The following is a 24,495-nucleotide window of genomic DNA, read 5'->3' on the forward strand; positions in this document are numbered from 1 at the left end:
CACAAAAGTCGTGTGTCAATGCTCAGAACTCAGATATCCTTGTGAACATAAATGCCTTAAATGCAACACCTAATACCCACATGAACCACTTCAAATGGAGTGTTTAGTGTGCTGAGAATCCATGCTGTCTCTTCCAGATTGAGGCATTATAACAACAAATCTACTATCAACAGCGACACATTGTTCCCCCACCTCTACTTTCTTGAAGTGCTTCAGATTGCTGGTGCGTCGTTCCCCCAGCTCTGATCGAGCCTCCCAGCTGACTACTGAGAGCTGGAATATTAAGACGCCAGTGCTCTGTGACATGTTTGCAACAGCGATACTGCAGTAATGAGCGCTGTTGTTGAAGGTAAGAGGGATAAATAATGGAGATGCGAAGCAGGCAGTGAGTCTCTCTGTAATGTTGGGGGATAATCTATTATTTACAGACCTGCGAGAGAGGTAGGAGCATTAAGGAACCTCGGTATGGAAGAAGAATGGCTGCTTCTGAGCCTGAGAGCACTTATAGCTTTTCTGATTTGTCACATTTATATGATGTTTAGAGGGAAGTACTGTAAGGTAGGAAAGAAAAAAAACTAAATTAATCAAATAACATTTACAGGCAGACAGAAAAATAACTGTAGAGAGCAGCAAAGAGGAAGCAAAAGGGAGTGATGGTGGAATATTTCTTTGTGTTTACTCGGTAAATGACGAGCTACATCATCCCAACATTGCACCCCTGGACGTTTGATCAGCGTCAGACACAAAAGGCTTCTGAGATTGAACACCCGGGGCCAAAGTGACACTTGCAGTGATAAAGTGTCACCATGGAGGTGGCTGGGACGAAACAGAGATTATAGAGGTGACTGTTGGTGACAAAACTGTCACATAACCAATATCTCCCGGAAATACACAATGGGCGAGAGAGTAATCTCTCACAGTGACGGCTGGCTGGCCCAAAACAACCTGCAGAGGTTCTGGTGAGGGAAGTGAATGAATAATATGCTGCGTGCTTCCTTTGGGCTTCTAGCAGCAAAAACAGACAGCAGCACTGTATTACACACAAACATGCTCATACACAGACGTACCTGCCCTGTGGTGTAGCTGTTGACTATAACAGCCAATATGAAGACAGCCATGGTTCGATGCTCAGCCTGTAACACAGAAAGAAACTCTGAGATCTCACTGTAAAGACACACTCCAGTTTGATGAGTCATTTTCTGACTATGTTGATTAGCCACCCAGTTCACCTAATTCTTTTTGACTAAATAACTTTATTTTCAAAATCAAAAAATGTTAGCCATTGCTTAAATGGAACTATGACTGTTGTAGAAGCTTAACGTCAAACACCATCCTCTTAACTTCTCCAGGCATGCTGTCATGACCTGACGTCTCTATGGGGTCTGGGTCAGAGTTGTTTAGAAAAGATGGCATTTGAAGTCTACCTCCGGGCCTCACTGTTCACTGAAGAAAAAATCACAACTTTACAATTGTATTCACTGATTGGCAGCACCCTTGTTGCTATGGTATTGGATTACATCCAAATATTAACCACAGACCTATTTTCTGTTACATAAAAATGTTAAAGACCAGCTCCAGTCATTTTTTAAGACATATAAAATGCTCTGCTTGAGATAATAAATTGTTCCTTCTGCAAAGTATGTTTAATTACCTTGTCAAAATCCTCCTAAGGCATCTCCTCCTTCTCCCTCATTAAATAATCCCAACTCTGCATAGTCCCTGCTCACGATGCAAATTTCCAACCGCCCCCTCCGTCGTGAAAACAAAACGCGTCTCTGCCATCGTTTAGTGGCAACTTGTTGAAACGTAGCTAGCTTGAAATGTAGTAATTAGTAGTAGTAATGTTAACGTTAGTAGTCAGTAGTGAGTTTGCAAATATGACGATGACGGTTACAGCTGGCTTGCGCATCGCCAAAGTGGTTGCTATAGGTTGCACATAATGATATGCATAGCGTCACCCCGTCCATTAACAGGATTGGCTCCTTAGGTTTGTGACGTCTCAAACCTGCCAATCTGAAAACGTATTGTTCAGCCTGTCCTTGGTACACTGCAGTTTAAAAGCAGACAGGCCCAGCCATGGAGATGACTGCTTATTTTGTCCCTGATATGCCTTGTAGCTCATGAAGAACACCACATGGAGATGTTTACAAGGTTAAACACTTGATTTTCACCGGAGGGGGTCTTTAAGAAAATAAAGGTAAGTAGCTTGAGTTTGACTTCAAGCATACAGTATATTTACTATCTTACTAGTCTTTGAACTGTTTTTAGTCAAGTAGTGAAGTAGAAAGAGACAACAGAAGAAAAGATAATTATATATTAAACAAACACGAGTTGCTTTCTTCACAAACATGCAAACAGGATTGGTGGCTACTCACTGGCATGTAATTGTCGGCCAACACCGACAGGAAGTACTTGTGTCCGTTATCTTTCACCAGGTCCGCCTGACATGACTGCAGAGAAAGATTGAGATAGAGAGAGAAAGAGAGAAAGAGAAAGAGAGGGGGGAAGAGCAGGATGAAGAAAAAATTCACTTCATTGTAGGAGCTACTTCACTCGTGCAGCATTCACAGCAGTCCTGTCGTTGAGAGTATCTGTCCCTTTTTACCGTGGCAGGGCCTCCAAACCATAATTGAATACTGATGGCACACGGTTGAGTGTTTTTATTGAACATTTCCGATGTAAGCATGCGGGAATATGAATGAATGAATCATTCTGGATCATTACATTGAGAAATAATGTGACTGGACATGACTCAGGTTCTGAGCAAGGTCATTTTAAAGCCCTTTCTGCAGCGTGCTTTAGGATGTATTCATAACTTGTGCTAAAGTGACTGGTCTTTAATACAATAAAGTGTGTGGGAGGAAACAGTAAAGGTAATGCATTCTTTGAAACCACTTCCTGAGTCTTTTGCAAAAAGCCGTAATTGATCATGAAAATACAAAAACACTTGAATGTTAGAGCACGGATAAAAGTGTCATTAAACTTTCAGATTTGATTTTGAATCAAAGCAGTCAACAAGCAAGACTCCGCATAGAACTCAAAATGTATGACCTCCATTATGTAGCTTTATTCTTCCTACAAACAAATTTAACTTAAAAGGACTAACGAAATGGAGAGCCACGAATAAATCTACTGTAAGAAACAACTGTTAAGGCCTAAAATCCAAAAACAGCATGTGTTATGCAGAGACATAAAACCAGATGTATGAACACGGTATGTGCTTGAGCAGGCTTCTCTTTAAGTTATACAAAATCATCAGTACAAAAAAGGTGTAGCCGTTTAGGCTCATTACTTCATTGTGCACACATTCACACAGAGCATATTTGAGTGATGCCTCTTTTTTTTTTTTTACACATCTTTTGCTTGTTCAGACTCTTTTTCTTCCATTCATTTGGTCGTTATGTGAAGCAGACAGGATTCATATAATGACAAAAAGCCTGTGACGTAAATAGCTGATTAAACAAGGTTCTGCAAGGCAAAAGGGGTTTTGAATAGATGAGGGTTTTAATCGTTTTCCATAACTTACACTGTCCACAGCGAGGATTTTAGCCCAGATGAAGACCAGCAGCGGCCGCAGCTCTCTGGCTGAACTCTGGAGCAGCTTTAACACGTAGGGGAAGATCCCCACTGACAGGGCCTGGAAACACAAACACAAACAGAGCACTTGTGTTTGCAGAGAAGTATTGATATTGCAGTTATGATCCAGGACTTGAACCTGAATGTGTTTGTCCAGGTTTGACCACCAGGACACACCTGTAGTCAGACATGTACACATGTACAAAGGAGTGGAATTTAGTTGGTCAGGAGCGGGAGGTTGAGAATTGCTATTTGGACTTCAGCTAAAACAACAGACCTTTGTTTGCCTTTTACAGCATTTGGTTTGCTACATACTTGAACTGTGAGTGGCTACGCAAGGCAGTTGCTGATAATGTGAAGTTACTGTATTAAGACTATTTAACTGGGCGGTTTTTTTGCGTCAGAGTCCTGCAGCTCTGACAACCTTTAAGAGCTTAGATTAGCAAACTCAACCTCCTAACTAAACAAGTTTCAACATTTATACAGGTATCTTATTGTTGTTTAAAGACATACTTGAAACATTTGGACCTATTCTTTCACACAAACACAGGAGAGTGTGGGAATCTTTTCGTCCAAGTGAAATTATTTAAATTGTCCTTAAAGAAAACCAAGTTGTCACCACAGTGAAATTATTTAGCTTTTCAAAGTATTACTTCTTTTACAGCATGATTTTGTATTCTTAAAATAAAATGTGGGGCTTCCTGTCCACTTCTTTTCTTGCCTTCTGCCACCATCTTTCAGCATTAGTGTTGGTACACCTAAATTACTAAAAGCTATGTCCTGTTTCGTCTGTGTTTATTTAAATATAATGTGTAAAATATAACAGACACACAAAAGACACTGGTTTTCACTGGTCAATCTGTTGATCATGCAGAATAATAGCACTTTTTTGGGAAAGATAAGTTGGTGCAGCTACAAACAAGATATCTTTCAACTTAACTGTATTCTGGAAACAGAAATCTCAAAACCTCGGCACATAAAAGCTTAACTACTTGCAAACATCATCCTGCTATATACGACCATCCGGCTCTGTACAGTTTTCTGCTAATTAAACAACCTTTGTGTTGATTTCTCTGTTAACAAATGTGTGGAGAGTCCTTCTAACCCACCAGACTGACAGCCCATGGACCCAGATCCAGAAACCGTCCGAGCAGGTCTAGAGCCCGTAGCCGATGCACCTGACTGAGCAGAACCTGAAAGAGAGCAGAGGTCAGAGGTCAAATGCGCTGCTGCCTCTAAGCCGAGAGGAAGCCTGAGATGAAAGGAAGAAGAGGGGGAGGAAGGACAGCAGGAGAAATGGCAGAGAGGGTGAGGAGGTGGAGTGGAACAGGTGGCTCTCCCACCACTACTGCTTATACACTGGCACCAAGTTGCACTTGTTTACTTACACACACATGGTGTATGTGTGAGTGCATGTGCGGACGTGTGTGCGTGTGTGTGGGTAGTTGAGTGTGTCCTCTTGGCTTCCATTTCACTTAGTTACTTAAGGAGATATAAGTTTAGGACAATGTCTATGATGTCTATGTCTACATGCACTGACACAGCAGTGCCAAATGGGATCACGATGTAGCAGTGTTGGCACCGCGCTGTTACTTATAGGAGGCATATGGTCTGTGCTATAACTGTGTAGGTATGTGCGTGTGTAGTGCGTAATGAATGCAGCATTAAGGCAGACTCTGTGTGAGGGCTGGACACCGGTGCATCCCCATGTGACTGTCCCACAGTGTGTGTGGGAACAAGCATATGGAGGAATCCAAGTCCACACACACACACACACATACACACACACAAACACACGGACACTTCCTCCAACACATAATTATTATTAGCCTTCTCCGTGACTTAAACCTGGAGAGCGTGATCATGCTAACAGAAGGAGGCCGGGGGAAGACCGGCCCAGGGTTACCTCCAGCTCCAAGGAGAAGCGTGGGAACATGGGAACATTGTGTGTGTGTGTGTGTGTGTGTGTGTGTGTGTGTGTGTATGTGTGAGATGTAGGTGTGTGCTTTATAAGAATAAGCCAGCAAGCAAAAATACAATCTGAACACTTCCAAATCCAAGCTTTGAATAAAAATCCCTTTCTTTTAGTCACGATTCATCTTTTCATCCTGATTTGACACAAATGTCAGTGAATGTTTTCCACACTGTCACATACACATAAGCACATTTTATGCACATGATTCAAATGACACATTAAGCTACATCTGTTATTTTATCATAGCAGGGATGAAAATGCAATCCCTAAGCATTGCTGCTACATTAAAATGTGCAAGAATGTGTGTGTGTGTGTGCATATTTGTTTCGTTCCTTATTTGCGTAACACCTTGACTCCAATCTTCTTTAGAGCGATGAGTAAGCACTTCCCATCATCCCCCTGTGTGTACGAGCGATGGGATCATGTTATTATATGATGCACATGCACCCCTTAATCACTTCACTGACACCTGATGTCAAACGTGTGTGAACGTGACTGTGCTGCTGCTTCTGTCACACCACAATTTAGAGACGTAATCACTTTGCAAAATCTGTTAATCCCTCCTGGATGAAACTGCTGTTGTCAAGACAACGCCGCACCGTATCTCTCCATCCTGGACTCTGTTGTCCTCCCTTTGCTCATTTCACTAAAGAGCATTATTGATGGAGCACTCTCTGTTGCCCATTCCTCGTCTCTTTTTCTATCTTTTAAATGAAGCCAGATTTTATTCTGGCATCAAACCGTAAATCCTGCAAGAACACGCCAGTCTTTTAAGTTCATTCTTATGCAACCGTGTGCTTAAAAGGGTATAAAACCTGTTTATGTGTCCATCCGTTACATCAGAGAGCCTGAAGTAGCCTTGAGATTACTTTTCCCTGACGGTGTAAAGCTGCATAATGTTGCGTAATCTTAAAGGCTATTGCTCCTTTACTTCCTCTCGCTCTCTTTAAGTCAACAGCAACACACACATATATGCGCGCCTTCACACACCATCCAGCGCTGCTCAATCAGTCTGCCTTTTCCCCGGCTTTTAACGGGTCCCGACAGAACTGCTGTATGGACGGGCTGCGGCTTTCAGTGCGCTGAGTCAGCAGGAAATTACCATTCAACACGGACAGCAGCACTACTACGCTTGTGATATAATATAACACCACGACTGTACAACCCTGCGGGATGGTAGTGGTGGTGTTGGAAGGACGAGGGAGGGGAGAAACATCCCACTGCTGTAACTCAACAGCTGAAGCACACTGTAAGGTTCGACCAACATTTCCCTCCAATTAAAGAACCCAGAACAAATGTAACACCACTACAAGGAACACAGTAGCCACTGCTCTAGTCACATGCTTTTGTTGCAGGGTTGTAATGAATAAAATGCAAACGCTGAGCTTAATTTACAGGAAGAAATTAGCAAAGCATATCCAATTTTCTGCTGACAGATCTAAAGTAGCAACCTGGAGGAAGGAGTGTATTGTATGTACAGGAGGAGGAGGATAAAGAGAGGGAGAGAATGGTGTAATGGTAATATTCTAAGCTAATGATGGACTCTTGGCTGGTGATGTGTTTGCGTAATCAAGATGCTTTTGCTGCTCCTGTTTGTCTTTGTATTATAAATAATAAAGCAGCTCATGGAGCCTGATACATCGGCTTCATCTACTTGTTAAAGAAATCCCATTCAGACATTCAAATGCAGGTTTCTATTACATACAATTCTCACAAATCCTCTTTCAATCAAAACATATGCCATGTTTGCACGGTATTTGGCAGCTATTGCAAAAGCAGAAGCCAAGGGACTGCTTTTTTATTGTGCAGACATGTAATAAATACAAGTGTAAGACAATATAAGCCACACAAAACATGATGTTGGAAGAGACAGATTCAGAAAAAAACATCGAAGCAAACAACAGAACAGAAAGAAAGGGGACAAAACGTTGAACTCGATGGTCTTTGAGTGGGTGAGGATTGATAATAGAGAGCTATATGTGCCTTTATATTTGTCTAGTGTGTTAGCGTTTGTGTCCATTTAGCGTTTCGGGGTCTTGAGTTTGGGGTTGTGGCGGCTGTGGGTGGAGTTGGAAACAGAAAGCAGAACTCCACTGCAGATGATTCGGGGGTGTAGTGGAGAGAGTAGAGGAGAAACTGCTGAGAACAGCAAAGAGTTGGGATATAAAATCAAGGAAGAGGAGTGTTTTCTGTTAATTCACAGGCTGCATCAGTGATGGACTTTCTAACTTTTTTTGCAGCTCAGCAATCATCGATGAGGCTCGATTAATGACCACCATGAACACAAGAGACACTCATCCCCAGTCCTCCAATCAGTGACTACATCTTCTCTTCAATAATCAGCATTAAGATATAATAAATATAAAAGAGAAAAATGCTGCCTGTTTAACACTCAGAGACGGCTCTGTATGTGAGCAAACATGCTGTTTCTCAGAGGGTTTGTTGCATATTCATACTGTAAGCATGGAAGAGATACTGATAATAAATGCGTTACATGTGTACGGTCTTATTATCTTTGGAGAACTACAGTAGAAAGGTGACAGGAAAGGAAAAGAAGGAGAGGAGGGATGACTTTGCTGGACATCAAACAGTGACGTCATGATAAAAATTGGAACGCTATAAATCTTGAAAGGCTTAAAGGTCACCATTTTTTTCTTACTTGCATTTTGAAGAAAAAACAACAATTGAAGCACATATAGTATTTAAAGACTGATGCAATATTAGAGGTATCTCCTTGGCGAGTTGAAATGTTTTGTGAATTATTGGTCAAATATAACTAAATGTATCAGGGTTTTTACGTATATCTCTCATTTTATGTAACCAATGTGTACCAGCCATGTTAACGTGCTAGAATTTATAAAGAAGGCTGACCGAAGCTTCAATCGTTGCCATGGTAATCAATGGCATGTGATTGCCAAACTGCCAACACACTTAGAGTAATGAAGGGTATATTTGAAACAACAAAGTGTTCGGTCTTGACCTGCTCTTTTTGTAAAGTGTCTTGAGATAATTTTGTTATTTTTTGGCTGATAAATAAAAAATGCTTGATAAATTAAAATCAGATGACCTGATCGATTAATTAAAATCGGATGATGGAAAATCAGACGATGGTCTGCTTTACATTTGCAGGAGTTTATGTTCTGGCCACACTCCCTACACACCTCCCTCCTCCTTTCAAATCAGTAGTTAAGAAAGTAAACAGATAATTTGGGTGTGTGATCGTGGATACTTTTGTCTAGACAAACTTAATGAGGCAGAACCTGAGATAATGAGTGAAGAATGCCAAACAGCTTCCCTAATATGTATCTGCATATTTCACCATTACACTTTCATTAATCAGTGTTTCCCTCTTTATTCAATATTCTACAACAGTCTCTGCAGTTTCACTTAAGTTTGGATCTTTGTTTTTTTTTAATCTGTAATCAAGGTTCTTAAAGCCAGCTGTACTGATTCCTACTTAAAATGTTTTCCTAACACATGTTGCATTATAAAAAATATGACATATTGACATAATTACTCAAAGAGAGACTGAGAAGAAGCAAGAAAACCTTTTGGTAAAGTTTGTGAATAAGATTGAGCAGATGTTACTGGCTGTCCGATTGTGAAAGGCTTCGTTTTCGATCCGTCTGTTCTGTCGGATTTAGAAACAATGCAGGACCAACAGCTCAGTTTGCTGCCTGCTGCCAGAGTAAACGACGAGCAGAAAACAAATAACCTGTGAAGCACCATCTCACTGCTACTGTTCAACATGTTTACTGTGTACTCAGTGAAAGGTAGGCACCTAATTAACATAAACCTGATCAGCTGAAAAAGTATGAAAGGTATTGATTATGAAGATCTTCACTTGTTACATTATGTACCATTCAGATAAATATTAGATACAGATAATTAACAGATAATTATTTTACAATAATGACTGCTGTTTGACTAATATTTGTTTTATTTTCCTTTGAGACACAACTGTGTTTACAATTTGTCCGAATGAAGCAAATTAAAGCTGAAATAAAAAAGACAGCTTGGAGGGGTTTTTGTATGTGTGTGTGTGTGTGTGTGTGTGTGTGTGTGTGTGTGTGTGTGTGTGTGTGTGTACCTGTAGTACTATTGGGAGCTGCTCAGGAGGGTTTCTGTTCTCTACACCCATCGTCAACCACACCTGAAACGCTGTCAGCTGCTCAGCGAAGAAAGGGCTGTGCTGTGGACACACAACAAACACAGGATGTTAATCACTATTTCAAATAACGCATTGTTCTCTTTCGCTCTAACACACACCAGACACACACAAATACAGACGCACACACACCCTAATGAGCCAGTCTGCAGTGACTAGCTTATCATTTCATAAAAGCCCTGACACAATGAGCTAAGAAGTGACACTGCACTGCAGCAGCGACATAAATCCTGATCTATCATGATCACCTTCGCTCTCTCTCGGCTGCCAGGGCAGTTTGCCTGATTGATTGGTTGCTGGCCGCAGAGTTTTTGATCAGGCCGGGTGTTAATATTGCAGCGGGAATTACGACAGCGTTGTGTAGACCGTTGATGGATGTGGAGAGGGGAAATATCAATGCTTCCCGGCTGGATGGCTAAATTAATTTGTGCATAATCAAAGCTTAATAACTTTACACAAGCACTCAAACACTCAGTGGAACATGAATAAGTCAAGATAGAGGGTAAAGGCTGAGCCAAGATATGTGGTACAGCACAAATTGTGGGTACAACGCTCCATTTCAGGGAAAGAATGTTTTTTTTCTCACTAAAGCAAAGTCATATTTAGTTATTTTGCTAGAGAGCATATGCTAAATGATGAATAATGTTGTATTGGCATCATTACTACAAACAGCTCTCTGCTTTGATGATTTCATTCATATTTAACTCTAGCAGCTCTATAAACTGTGATGACTAAGTCAGGGTTACTGCAGGGTTTTTTCACCAAGTTGAATTCATGCACTTGCAGACCTTTTAAATGCTGCATGTGGATGTGGACGCCACGGCATAACCTTTCGGTTTTTGGGCTCCGTTGTGAAGCCTTGAGTTGCCTATTTTTGGCAGTCACCATCTTGCTTTGGCTCAAAAGTGGCCACTTTGAGGTGGATTGGGGTTACGCAACAATATCTACAACTCTGTCCTGTTTGACAGGTTGCTGTAGTGGCAACTTGTTAATCACACGTAGCCATGACCTAAAGCACACCCTGCCAAAGACACCAATGTTTCTCAAAATGGGACCATAATTCATGTAATGAACATCCTGCTGTACTGAAGAAGAATTTAAACCAGAGACTGAGACGATTAACTCACTAGATAAATGTTCACTGATAAATCCAGGAAGAAGTGCCTTTGTCTCATTGACTTCTATACAAACATACGTTTTGCAGTTTGTTCGCCCTCTGCTGGCCATTAGAAAGAATGCAGATTTAAGGCACATCTACTCTGGTTCACTTCATATAACCCTGGATGGTTTTTAGGCTCATGTCGGTTTAACCACTCACAAGCAAATACAAAGAAACCAACATCATCGTTTTTTGGAAAATATAATATTTCTTAAATGAAGGAAACTAACAGTACAAACAGTATTTTGCTTAAAATAAGGTGTGAGGAGGGGGAAATAGAACATGTCGTATAAAGACAAAGTGCAGAAGGTTTGATGGTCACTTCCGCTTCATGACAAAAACACTTATGAAATACCTCTAAATTCTTTTACATAATCAATTTTATAACATACAGCACCAAAAAACAGACAAAAACTCTTAAAGTGTGCACTGTTAATTTTGTGAACGAAAATAATGACGAAAAAACGTGTACGATCTTTTTTCCATGACAAAGACAAGACGTTGACGAGCTAGAAATTGATCATTGATAATACTCTGACGACACGTATGTTTTGTTTTCGTTAACAAGACGAGGCAGGACTAAAATGTTGGTGGTGGTGCTGCAGACATTCAAAATGACACTGTGTCTAACCTGTCCCTCAAAATACAAGTAATTCATTCCTGTGACTGGGTGACCTGGTTGGAGATAGCGGGTGTCATGAAGGTGGTTGTGAACTTTCTCGCACGCTCACAGAAAAAAGGGGCGTTTTACGCGTCATGTGATGCCTCTTCCGCACAAAAAGGAGCGATCATCGGCTGTCTGCTTCAGTCAGACTGATTAAACGAGAAGCGATGATGAAAAGTAATCTTTAGATGCTGTGTCTTCATCGTTTATTTACTGTATGGATGACTGTATGATCATTTTACCTGAAGCAAACGGATTAAAATGAGAAGAGGGAGACTGGAGGGAGGGGGTCATATTTTCTTAAGAGAGAAAACGTTTTGACTAAAATGTGATGCCTTCTCATTGACTCCAACTGGAGTCAAGTGTTTTGAGTTTTCATGGACTAAAACTAGACTCAGACTATTAAGGGTAAACATGACTAGACTAATAAGCATTTTCATTTTCAAGACTGAATCTAAAATAGCTGCAAAAATTAACACTGGATGTGTGGGACCGTAAGAGGTGCATCAGTGGGTCAATAACTGTTGGTATAAAATAAAAAATAAACATTTACTCTGCAGTGTATTTGTCCTGCAGATATAAATCCAGTTGTGACATAGACCAAGAAAATTAGGTAAACAGTTGAAGCACATCAGAGAGGATTTAAAGTCTCCTGAAAGAGGGAGCAAGACAGAGAGGGAAGATCTCCTTTAGCGCTCCTCAGAGGCTCAATTACGGTGCCGGTAAGTGTTTTCGGCCCGAGTGCAGGAGAAAGCAGAGGAGGATCGCGGATGGAAAACTGCTCCTGGGGGAGCGATGGAGAAGACGCCCACCTCCGAGGGCCAGGTGGAGGAGAGAGAAGGCCGAGATAAAAGTGCAAACATCGAGGAAAGCTGCTCTGGTGCCAATTTCTTTATTTTCTGATAAGTCTGCATTGGAAAGAACAAAGTGCTGATCTGTGGTCTGTCCAGCAGGCTGCTTCCACAAGCAAACACTGATACAAAGGCTGTCTTGTCTTGACCCAGATATCTTCAGTCATCATCAGTTCAATCACCCTCTCACAGCGTGTTTCCATTACACTCAGCTTCTCTATCACTGTCCCCTGCCATGTCGGTAAATATCAATATAAACTGGCTGAAAGTGCAGGACCACTGGTTTCAGCATCTAGCTTTTATTCGACACTCACACTTGAATTATTAGACTTGACGTTTTACAATGTTTTCCACTGGGACTGAGCCTGCGTGTGTGTTTGAAAGATTAATAGAGAAGCTGTAGATGCTGGTGGCGGAGAACTTGCAGTGCAAACAAGAGCCGTTGGTGTTTACAGGCGTCAGCAGTGGACAGATCTGAGATAAGAGCCATCCATCAGTGCTAGACAAACACTAACTGCTAAATCACAAAAACACAGTCAGATGGAGCTCCTCCACCTTTCAAGTGAGGCTGAAGAGGTCTCAGTGTTTGTTTTCCTCTCTCTCACACACACACACACACACACACACACACACACACACACACTTACTCTGAAGGCTGTGCCCTCCTCGATGATGGTGGGCAGCTGAGAGAGGCAGATGTCCACGGCCAGGTCCCACGCCTGCCTGTAGAGAGGTGACACACGTACACACACAGAAAGCATATTAGAATTACATCCTTCATTATAAGGAATATCGCTTAAACCAAACAACTTACTTGATTTATTAAAACAAGCTTTTAATTTTCTAGAATCTCATTGTGACTTCAAGCAACAGAAACAAAAGCACATCTGATCCAAGCCCTCGATTTTCCTTTTCTAACACGTCAATCACACTTTTCTCCTCAGCTCATGTTTTTTCTGGAGCACATACACCTCTTTAAATTCCCAGCACGAGGTCCTGGAGAGGGCAGCAAGGAGCCTTTAATCCCTTTCTAAACAGCAGCGTTCTCTCATGGTCATCATATCTAATTCATGGGGTTATGTAACTCGCATCAAACCTTATCACGGCCTCTGTAGTCTCCCTGTCTGTCTCTCTTTCCTTCCACTTTCCGGCTCCTTTTTTCTTGCTGTAAAGTGAGCTCAGGGTCTCGCTGGGTTGTTTTTTTCCCCTCAGTTAGTTAGAGTTAGGGGTTGAGGCCTGTTCCCAGTAGATGCACTGCGATGTAATGTAATGCTGAATGAGTGGCAGAGAGTTCAATCTGTCTGAGTCTTTTTCTGCTGCTTGAATAGCTTTTCCTTTTAGGTGTGAGTTCTATTATAGAGTTGTAATCTGGCAGTGTTAAATGTACGCTGGGTGCTGTTATAAAGGTGCAACATCAGAATATGCAGCAGAGTATGTGTCTTGAAAAAGTGCAGAAAACTAAGGATGCACATCATGGCAGGTAGTACGTTTGCACCATCGACAACTTTGAAATTGTTCTAAAAGTTTACAAAAGGGCATACATTCATTCCAGCATTCATGTCAGCTGGTACGAGTCCAGGCTAAATAGAAGAACTTATAAAGTCAGCTGCTGTTGTGGATGGCAAACATTTAGCCCAGCAAAAAAAGAAAAAGAAATTACTGCATTATTAAGAACAGGTGTTACTCACTCAGCAAGGTTACTGTGGCTGATTTTAGAGGAATTAGACCACGTTAGATGCAGATTGATGGTGTACTTAAGGTTTGAAACATTAGTAATTTAGACCTTCTTGCATATGTACATACTTGCATGCATTTATATTATGTTTAGCAAATAAACTAAGCTGCTGAAGCTGTGTTTAATTTATTACAAATACAAATTTGCAGTTGTTAGCTGAGATTTCAAAGGCAAGGCAGGTTTATTTATACAGCACCATTCATACACAAAGCAATTGAGTGTTTGACACAGTTAAAAACAGAGCATTAAGAACATTAAAAGAAAAATGACTCAAAGCAAAATATATTGTTATGTAGCAGTAATTAAATATTGATTAAGCTTTACATAATAGATTAAAATATAAGATCAATTAAAAGTAAATAAATATCAATTAAATTTAAAAAAAAATGAAGTAGAATTAGATTAGAAGTTATGGGAATGCAGCAGTAAATTAAAGTTAATCAAATTTAAAAAAAACAAAAACAAAAAAAACAAGCCACTCTCTTTAATTTAACAACGAAAATGCCTTTCTTGTATTGGCATGGTCATGTTAAACCTAAAAACAAACTGACACATTTTGGCAACATGCCTTCGTCAGCGAACTAACATGTCTGATAGGTAACTCGGCCCAAGACTGTAGGATTTTGAAATCTATCCTTTGTCACACAGGAAGCCGGTGTAGGGATCTGAGGACTGGTGTAATGTGTTCTACTTTCTTGGTGTTCACGAGGTCTCTTTCAGCAGCATTCTGGATGAGCTGCAGCTGTCTGATCAGTCAGACCTGTAAAGACTCCGTCACAGTAGTCTAGCCTGCTAAAAAGAAAAGCATGAACACGCTTCTCTGCGTTTTGTTTGGCAGAAATCTGTTGATTGTTGCTTTATTTTTAAGATGGTAATAGGCTGATTTTGTGAGTGTCTGTGTGGCTGTTCAAATGCAGGTCTGAGTCCTTCATCACACCAACATTTCTGGCTTGATCTGTTGATTTTAGTGTCATGGAGTCAAAGTAAGAACTGACTTTTAACCTTTCTTCTTTCGGGCCGAAGACAATTATTTCAGTCTTTTCTTTATTTAGCTGTAGAAAATTCTGGCACATCCGTTAAAGTGATTAACAGATTGGAATTGATGCACTCTGGTAATTCTATTGTTTGCAAACACAAATGTCATAAACAAAGGTTTGGTAGTTTAACTGTTCCAATATTAACTCAAGGTTTAAAGAAGCTGTAAAATGAAATTTGGAGCTGAGATTGCCTAGAACAAGACACTGATTTTTGCCCAGCACGTATTTGATTAGATTGTCTTTTGCTAATTTGGCACCATTAAAAGTTTGCAGCTGTAAAAAGTCCAGGTTTGCAAAGTGCCCATATTGACAGGCAACAATGCAGCAATAGAGCTTAACAACTGGTGTCGTTTTCAGAGCGTCATCTACTATGAGCTCACTGGTTATGGTGCTGCTAAATGTACAATTAGCTATGGCTGCTGAGCTTGTCGCTGAAGAATTATTTAATCTTTTATTTTAATCATTTCATAAAAATGGTGTTGATAAAAGAAGCCGATGCAGAAGTGCAAAAAACTGCAGTTCCTCGAGTGGCCACTTGAGGCTCCAGAAAACAAGAAATAACATTACAGCAGATGGGAAAATGTCCATTTTACAGCAGGAATATGCATGTTTACAGCCTGGTACAAAAAATGGTTTTGTGAAAAATAGCTTATTTTTAAAAAAAATTTTAATAACACACCTTTAATTATATTAAGCCTTAAATCATAGGAGCTGGGTAACTTGAGTGACAGGTGGATACTGCTGGCAGACACAGTCACAGCCACACAGTCACTGAACTTAACTTCACCTGGTTGTGTTGTTGGAGCCTTTTAGGGATTTTTTCATTAAAAGTTTGGACAAATAATCTGTCTCTCTGTGTGATTTATGGAACTATTTGGCCCTGCAAGAAGTCTGAGCTCCAACTCTCCAATGAGTTAAATGTTATTATTTTTGTATTGATATATGTTTAGCACTAAGTAGCAGGTATACTGTGCTCGCTATCGCTGCTTGTTAGCCTGTTCAGTGTTTATTAAACATTTATTTAATCGTCGGCCAGTATACAGGAGTCAGAAGTTGTTTTTCAACCACTCGCTTTTCCCGCAGCTCCACCCAATCATCCAAATTTGGTCACTGCAGGCTCCAGTAAACCAACATGGCGGTGGCCACATTTCGGCTTCATTTTTGCATTCAAGAAACAAATGAGTGACATCATGGTGGCTACATCAATTATTTACACAGTCTATGCAATAAACAACATTTTTCTGTAAATTATTAAATTATCAGAGACAAAAGAAACCCTACTTACACATAAAGCACAGACAAAATCAAGATGGCAGCTTTAAAAGTCCCTCAGAAACCTAAATGAATGTGCGTCCTTCACAAAAGGTGTAAAAAGGTATTCTTTTAGGTTTCATAACTTGAGGTAGTGGGACTGGAGACTGTGGAGAAATGCAGCCAACAGAAATGTATCCCTGCTGCTGTTTATGTAATCTAACGTTGAGAAAACACACTCACAGGGAGAAATCTGCTGCACCAGTTCAGTTGACAATATTAAACGCATGAAGCTGCCAATATGTGTGAGTAAACCATCACCAAAACCTGTCTATATGTGTCTGTAAGTGGTGAGAGATGAGGACTGCCGACAGAGGATTGTAGGGGACCTGTAGGCGGCTGACTAAGCTCTTTTTTCCTGTTGCCTGCAGAGAGTGGTGCAGCAGCGACAAACACACATATAAAACAGACACACACACTCCAACTCTGAAACTGCCCACAAGGGAGTAATCAGCCTTGGGTTTATCTGCTCTTCACTATTCTGCTCCATTTGAATAACAACTGTTGTTTGTGTTCGGGTAGCATCATCGATCAGCAAACACCTAAATTGCTTAATTCCTCCTCTCCATCGCCCTTCCTCCAGTCTCTCTTAATCCAAACTTTTATTTTCTCCTCGCCTTTTATCTCTCGCACTTCTGTTTTTTTATCGTTCTCTCACTCTTCTTTCCTACAGTCTTAAAGTACCTCTCTGTCGTTATTCTGTCCTTCTTAATACTGCATGTGCTGTTGTGAAACAAAGTGCAACTTCCAATTTCTTTGGCGGTAAACACCGCAATATACCCCCAGTCTAAAATAATGGGCCTGTACGAGCGAGTAAGAAAGGCTATTGCTTGCTCAAGGACCAAGTGTGCTTTACAATAAGCGATGCTTATGTTACACAACAAGTCGCTCCTTGAGGCAGAGAGAGTGAGAGAGTGTTTTTTTTTTCTTCAACATGAGCCAGATAATGAGTGGGAGAGATGGAGGGAGGCATTTATAGAAGACTGAGAAGAGAAACAATAGCTGAAGGGAGAAGTGTTTGTGTTAGTAAAGGGAGATAGATGATGGGACAATGTTTCTAACACAGTGCAAAAGGGAATGAAAAATCAATGGACACCAGGCTCTTCTGCATCTTTGTGTAGTTAGGGCTGACTGTTACAAAGACCCTGATACAGGATCGGTTGTTGATACATTGATGTTTATTCATGAATGATAAAAGTTGGACTATTTTTCCTCCATATGTATAAATCTATCACAGCAGAAATAAACTTGACAGCAATAAACTGACAACTTTCTAATTTTTCAAGACACATCATCGTCACCTTTAAGCAGGTGTAATCTTTGACATTTGATTCGGGCAGGGTAAACTGAGTTTGGAATAAACATGAATTAAAGAACACTCTCTGTGCCTTCTTATCATCTCTGGCTGAAATAATTTTAATTGAAAAAAATCATTACACTTCAACACAGAAGGAATCCTTATATAAAAACAAAGGTTACGTTTTAAGTGTCAGCTCAGCCTGCAGCCCCTCCTGACGGGCTGCCACTGCTGAGCAGCGTTGAACAGACACCGATTTTTAACATGAAACTGCTTTGTTCAGCGTTTATTTACAAGCTTAAATGACCTTTCATTATAAAAATACAGCCTTAAAAATGTGTGGCTATAAACTGTAGCGCATGTTTATAGACCACATAGTAAAGTATTAATAATGAACCCTCTAGTGTCCTTAGGCTTCAGACTAGGGCTGGCAACGAATATTATAAGTTCAAATATATAACCGAATTGTAATAAAAGACGGATATTCAGTTATTAAAATTAATATTCGATGTGGAAAAAATCAGTGGCTTTTTTGCAAGCTCTCACATGTTCACATATGTTCTTGCGCTCACTCTCTTGGTTACAGAGCATCTTTGAATGCATCACAACGTCACTTATACTTTAATAATTAACAAGTATAGGTATGTTGATTTTTTTTTAAAATGCATTAATGTTTAAATAAATATGACGCTGAATGTCAGTTCTACCGTAACCTAATTAATTTGTTTATTTTGCAAGGTGTAGGAAGCCTATGTTGATCTTTTAAAAGGCATGTTTATGTTTAATTAAATGTATCTTTGCAAATAAAATTGTCTCGCATTGTATCGGTATGCCCTCTTGTGAACATACTACGCAAAAATAGATATTTGAATAGTTCAAACCTCTGTTGTTTTAAAAGGAAAAATCGAACGACTATTTGTCTGTAGTGTCCCTAAGCTTTAGCCCTTATTAGGATACTCTTGCAAGCATTATCAAATTATATATACATACATACCGATATTACTTAATATCGCCCAGCTCTAATTGAAAATAATGAGAAAACATTTAAGTTCAAACAGGAAAATAGTGCAAATAAACATTGCAACAATTTCTGTCAGCTTTGTGAGTAAAAGGTGGTACATTCTTAAAGTTCAAGATCCGCGTTGTTAAATAATACCAAAGAAAAGTTTGTGGACTGGTGTAGTTGTACATTTTTGTGCTACCATAAAAATGCTTTTAACCTTAATCTGCCATGTCCAACACACTTAGGGCTGTGGGATAAGTCTTTTACTATCCCCCAGAGAACAGCGTTATCTTGCTGCTTTGGATAGAAGGTAGGAGGCTGGTTGTTGCAACAGCAGTGCCCTTACTCCACATACTCTTGTCTTCAGGTTTCAGGTCGGCTGAGGATGCTGTCAGTGAAGACACTGTGACAGAACACCTGCCTCTGCCATGAGACAGAGAGCAACACTGGCAGAGGTTAACATAAAGAAATGACTGAGAAACACAATCATGTAAATTATAATTAACATAAACGAGGTGTATGCATATGCTCGAGTGCAGATGCAAATAAAACCACCTCCATGTTTTGGCTCACACTCCCTCGACAGCACAAGTTATACGAGTACTATAAATGCATCTATAACATATATATAACTGCAAATATAGGAAGAATGTAACTTCATACACTGAGTTGGCGGATGTACTACTTTTGTCCTCTTTTTAGAGGCTGTAAATGAGAAATAATGCTCTACATTTAGACGTCTGATAATGATGCTCCTAGAAATAATACTGCACATTCAAGTGCAGTTACAACAGTAGCACAAGTGTGATAACTATTTGCTGCATGAGACCTTGAGTCCTGTTAGCAGCGTACAACAACAGGTGGCAACCGTATAAATATAGCAAATGAGAAACAAAGAAACAAACATGTTTGCTGGACCAGCTTGCTTGTTGGTGATACCAAATAACTTTCCAGGATGTGCCAATAAGTCACTCCGTTCAATTCAGTTTTAGTCCATGAGGAATACTCTGATCTTCTGGTAAACACATGTGTTCTTTATAATGTCACCTTGTTAATACAGTAAAGATCCAGGATGTTTAGCCTAACAAGTGGACGCAGGGAAAAGTTACTCCAACAGGAAATGTGTCCTTACAACTGCTAAAAATAATCCTTTTTCAGGGCCATGGAGAGTATAAAACCAACTACCTACCACCAACCAAACCATGAGGACAGATACTGAGTCACAAACCAGGCAATGTTATTGGTCAGTAATAAGCTCCAATCTTGCGGTGTGTCCGAAACGGCGTACTATCATACTAATCATACTAACCGTGACGTAAAATTGAGTATGTCATGCGTTCCCATCTCATAGTTTGCAATTTTTATGTATGCAACAAATTCCCAGATGTATACTAGATCGGCCCAAATATTTGACTATGGGACGGCAGCTCACTGGTTGTTCTCAACCGCCCCAAAATGCATTGCGGCTATTCAGCTTCTACTATGGCGGAGATGGACCGGAGATCAGACCGGACATAAGTAAACGATTAAGTCACGTGATACCGATGAGACAGCTCTGAGTATGATGCCACCGGCATACTAATAGTCAGGTTAGTAGGCAGTATGCAGTACATACTGTTTGAGCCTCCTCCATGTTAACAGGTGGGACATTGGTCAAACTATAAAATCAAAATACACGCCCAATACATTTTTGTCAAACGTGGTTTCTGTCATTATAGTTAGTTCTTATCATGCTGATTTACATCCAAGTGTTCATTTTTCTGACAAGTTTATTTTTAATTAGTTATTTGATGCTGTCAAAATTATGATTGACAGCTCTGACAAATTCGGCTCCTGCAGCCGATCAGTTCCGGGTGAGCAGAGCGGAGGATGATTCGCGAGTGGAAATATACCTAAAACAATCACTACAGTCATTGAAGTTTCCATACCTGTGAACGTTAACCTCAGACCAACACAGAGAAGCTGTTCTGCTGTTAAACATGCCAGTGTGCGGGATCCTTGCTGTTTTTTGGGTAAGTTAAGTGTGTGTTTGGGTTAGCAGAAGTGGCTACGGCCGCTTCCACCGCCGATCTCTACTGCGCAGTCTCTGGCTCCGCATTACGTCACCATCGCAAGATGGCAGCGCCTATCACAGGGGCTATTTTGGCATCAATTTCGTACAACATTGGAGCAGATGGAGACGCGTTGTCCATCTATATATACAGTCATTGGCTCCAATGAGTAAACTAGCACTTTGTTAAACCACAGTCTCTTGTTAATCTAAAGATATAATGTGTTCAGTATAACATATAATACAAACAAAAATAAAACAAATAAAATAATAAGTAGAAAAAGAAAGCCGTGAGCCTCTGTTCCATCCAAGCTAGACTAATCAAGTCTAAGCTAAAGGACATGCCTAAACTTAACAGACAGGAAGTATAGTAAAATGAACAGTACTGTAATTCAATCTTTAAATTTAGCTGCTTGTCTTACAGAGAACAGACATATTTCCAACAGTAGAGTCAAAGAGTACTCCTTTGAGCTTTGTTTACTTTCTAGCAAAGTAGTCAGCACTGTAAGCTATATTTTAATGTATAGCTAGCAGAGTATATTGAAAGTATATAAGAAAAATCACTAAACCAAACAAAATGGTCATAAAAATATTGCTATTGTGTGGTTTTTACAGTGAACTAAGCATAGAACTCTTGCAGTAAACAAGAATTAAGCATATACCAATGCATTGTTCTGACCGGGGCCGATTCTTATATTTTACTATGTTCTGTATTCTGTATTTTTATGTGTTGTTTCTGTTTTAAACTGTGTAAAGCATTTTAAATTGCTCTATGTATGCATGGTGCTTTATAAATAAACTCGCTTTGCTTTGAACAGCTGTCTAACAGAGGAGTTTTTATTTAATAAAAGAGCCCATAAATAAGCCCGAGGGCAGATTGGCCATTTGTGACCAACTTTGTGATCTCTCCATGGCTTTTTAAGAGAAACAATATGTAATCATTAAATATGCAAACCATCCTATAAATAACACTGGCTTTTACCTGCCTGATCAACAAATCAATCAGAAAGTTTCTCCCTTTAATTTCAGTATATGTGTGAATAAAATGCAAAGACTGTTCTTCGCCCTTGCCTTCTGCTCTAGAACGCAAAAGCCATCCGTCTATATGTGTGTGTGTGTGTGTGTGTGTGTGTGTGTGTGTGTGTGTGTGTGTGTGTGTGTGTGCGTGTGTGTAAGCAGGCCCTGAGTTTTGCTTGTGTGCGTCTTACCACATGGCGTGCATATATGTAGGGGGCAGACGGGGACTGCTGACCGGCGTACAGTTGTACGACCTCATTATCCTCTCTGCTAACAGGAAATTGCGGAACAGGCTGGCGACCAGCAGGTCCTGACGAAACAACTTCTGGAACAAATCTAAAGACAGACAGAGAGTAGAGATTATCCATCACATCACAGACTGAAGAGGGGCAACAAATGAATATTATTAACATAAAGATGGGAGTAACAGTACAGAAAATAGGGCGCTGAATGAATGAGTTAGGGAAGCGTGACCACAGTATAAAAGAAAATGGGGTAGCTTGTGTTTAAGATGACAGAACATAGGGACAGTGACGTTTAGATGGAAGGGATGGTTTGCAATCACACTTAATCAGCTAATGAATGTTTTCACAAATTCACTTTATCAAGGACAGGCCAATCCCATCCCCATCTCTGGTTTAGGATTGTGATTCCCTTGTTTGTGGGATGGAGCTGGTGTGCATGCGCGTGTTTTGGTGATATTATATATGAGAGACAGCATCTGAAAACTCCTGGGCCTGCTGTTAGTGTTCCGCTGTTTAAATGCTGAAGTGTTTGCGCTCATGTGTGTGTCTGTGTGTGATGACAGAGTGTGTGTGTGTGTGATTTGGATTAGGTGTGCAGTGCCTTCATTACAGGGATTCTCTCTGATGTGGGCTGCTTCATTAACAGCAGAGCCCCGGGGGTTTAAAAGGCTTTGGCAGCCATCAGCATTGTCACATTGCTATTCTAGCTGGGATACAGTTTGTCTCAAGGGAGTCTGAGGGTGTCTGAGTGTGCTTATGAGTGTGTGTCTGTCTGTGGATGTGTTTTGCATACAAGAGACAGGTAAGTGGTGAGAAAAAGTAGATGTGCTAGAAAAGTTAAATGTCAAAAAAGAAGAGTGTAAGTATTTCCACTGGGGCACGCTGAGCCATTGGAGTTTTGCGTATGTGTGTGTTTTTGTGTGTATACTTGCTTTTATGGCTTTATCCCCAATCCCCAATTATTGTGCTAGATACTCTAAAGACAATTAATCTCAATTTGAGGAGCCAACCTGCACTTACTGCACTTTTGGCATTTTATGTCAACATCTTCACTATTTTAAACCACGGGGGGATGTTCTCAAAGTTTTAGTATTGCTGAGGCTTCACTACTCTTTTTATTAGTTGTCCTTATTTGAGCTCCCTGTGTGCTGAAACATAGGTCATTTCATTTTTCATCATTGGTACGACATATTAAAATAAAGATTTTTTTCAGTTTCACAACTTTAGTTTCCTATTAGCTATCTTTACAGGTTTGTGTTCACACCACCTCCAGCAAGAAGAGTGTTGTTTGTTTCCTTTTGTGCTTTGGGTCTCATTATCATAGTTCTGGCCACTATCAGTCATGATAACAATGCACTCACAAAAGTACTGGCAACATCTAAAAATACTAGGCAATTCCTAACACAAAGTCCCACAGGTTTAGTCGTCTTCACCTCTTAAAAGTCTTTGTGGTATTTTTTTACACAAGGGTTTGTCAGAGAAAAACAGGCGTCTAATTTTTTAAGCGTTCCATTCCTCCGTTTGCCAGCACTCATTCTGGCAGAAACAGAAATTTCGGGATCGTAAGATCTTCTTGCCTGTATTAATTTTTGCATTTTTAATAGCTTAATTTTTTCTGTTGTTAATAAATACTTTCTTCTGGTTTCTCACCCTGTTGGAAGTTAATCCCACCATCATTTGTCTGCCGTTTGCTAGCAGTCGAAAGTATTGAGAAGAACCTCACTCAATTAAAGCTGATGGAAATGGCAATGACATTCTGTTTCTATGTTTCAAGCATTCAATTCTTTCTAACATCACCACGTTTTACTGGTTAGTCTCAATAATTGGACAAGCAACACAGTGGGTAAAGGTATACTTTATTGTGTGTATCTTTAAACAGTGTTTTTATCATTTAGTGTTACCAGAGGAAGGTGTTTTAGCATTAGGGCCCAAGATGTTGTGTTGATGTTGTGTTTGGTAAACTGAAAACTATGTTTGGTAAAGTTGGACAATGTTTCTGGAGTGCAAATTTCCCCAAATTAAAAAGAACAGCACTGAGCAGCTAATGTTAGCTAGTACTCTCATATTGTAATATTGTCTCATAAAGGTTTTCAGTCATCCAGGTCATGGTAATTCTAAGCTTAATCCAAAAGGCAACTGGACTTTGTTCAAGTTCTTGAAGACGTTTCACCTCTCATCCGAAAGGCTTCTTCACTTTGAAACTGGTGGAGACAGCTAGAAATATAAGCCTCTGTAGGTCATTAGTGTGCTAATAGATGTGTAATCAAGGGAGAGTCGTTAACCTGGGCAGTTGACCTAAAAGCACCGAGAGTCGTTAGTACCTTCTGGTGCTGGTGGGTCGTTGGTCATCAAGGGCATACATTTCTAGCTCTGTCCATCAAGTCCAGTTACCTTTTGGATTAAGTTT

At 40.1% G+C, this 24,495-nt stretch overlaps 1 protein-coding gene across 1 annotated transcript in view; it reads right to left on the reverse strand.

The window, feature by feature from the left end:
* The window catches only part of rptor (regulatory associated protein of MTOR, complex 1), a 201,080-nt gene that overhangs the window by 69,212 nt on the left and 107,373 nt on the right, over nucleotides 1-24,495 (reverse strand). The window contains exons 10-16 of the mRNA XM_069676908.1: nucleotides 22,035-22,179; nucleotides 13,041-13,116; nucleotides 9,642-9,743; nucleotides 4,686-4,769; nucleotides 3,527-3,637; nucleotides 2,376-2,450; nucleotides 1,068-1,133 (exon numbers count right to left, since the gene is read on the reverse strand). Of these exons, the coding sequence (XP_069533009.1) occupies nucleotides 1,068-1,133; nucleotides 2,376-2,450; nucleotides 3,527-3,637; nucleotides 4,686-4,769; nucleotides 9,642-9,743; nucleotides 13,041-13,116; nucleotides 22,035-22,179 (659 nt within the window). The remainder of the gene's footprint in view (nucleotides 1-1,067; nucleotides 1,134-2,375; nucleotides 2,451-3,526; nucleotides 3,638-4,685; nucleotides 4,770-9,641; nucleotides 9,744-13,040; nucleotides 13,117-22,034; nucleotides 22,180-24,495) is intronic.

Source organism: Semicossyphus pulcher, unplaced genomic scaffold (genome assembly GCF_022749685.1).
Source record: "Semicossyphus pulcher isolate SPU_LCO1_2020_fin unplaced genomic scaffold, fSemPul1.0.p SCAF_27, whole genome shotgun sequence".
Classification (NCBI taxonomy): domain Eukaryota; kingdom Metazoa; phylum Chordata; class Actinopteri; order Labriformes; family Labridae; genus Semicossyphus; species Semicossyphus pulcher.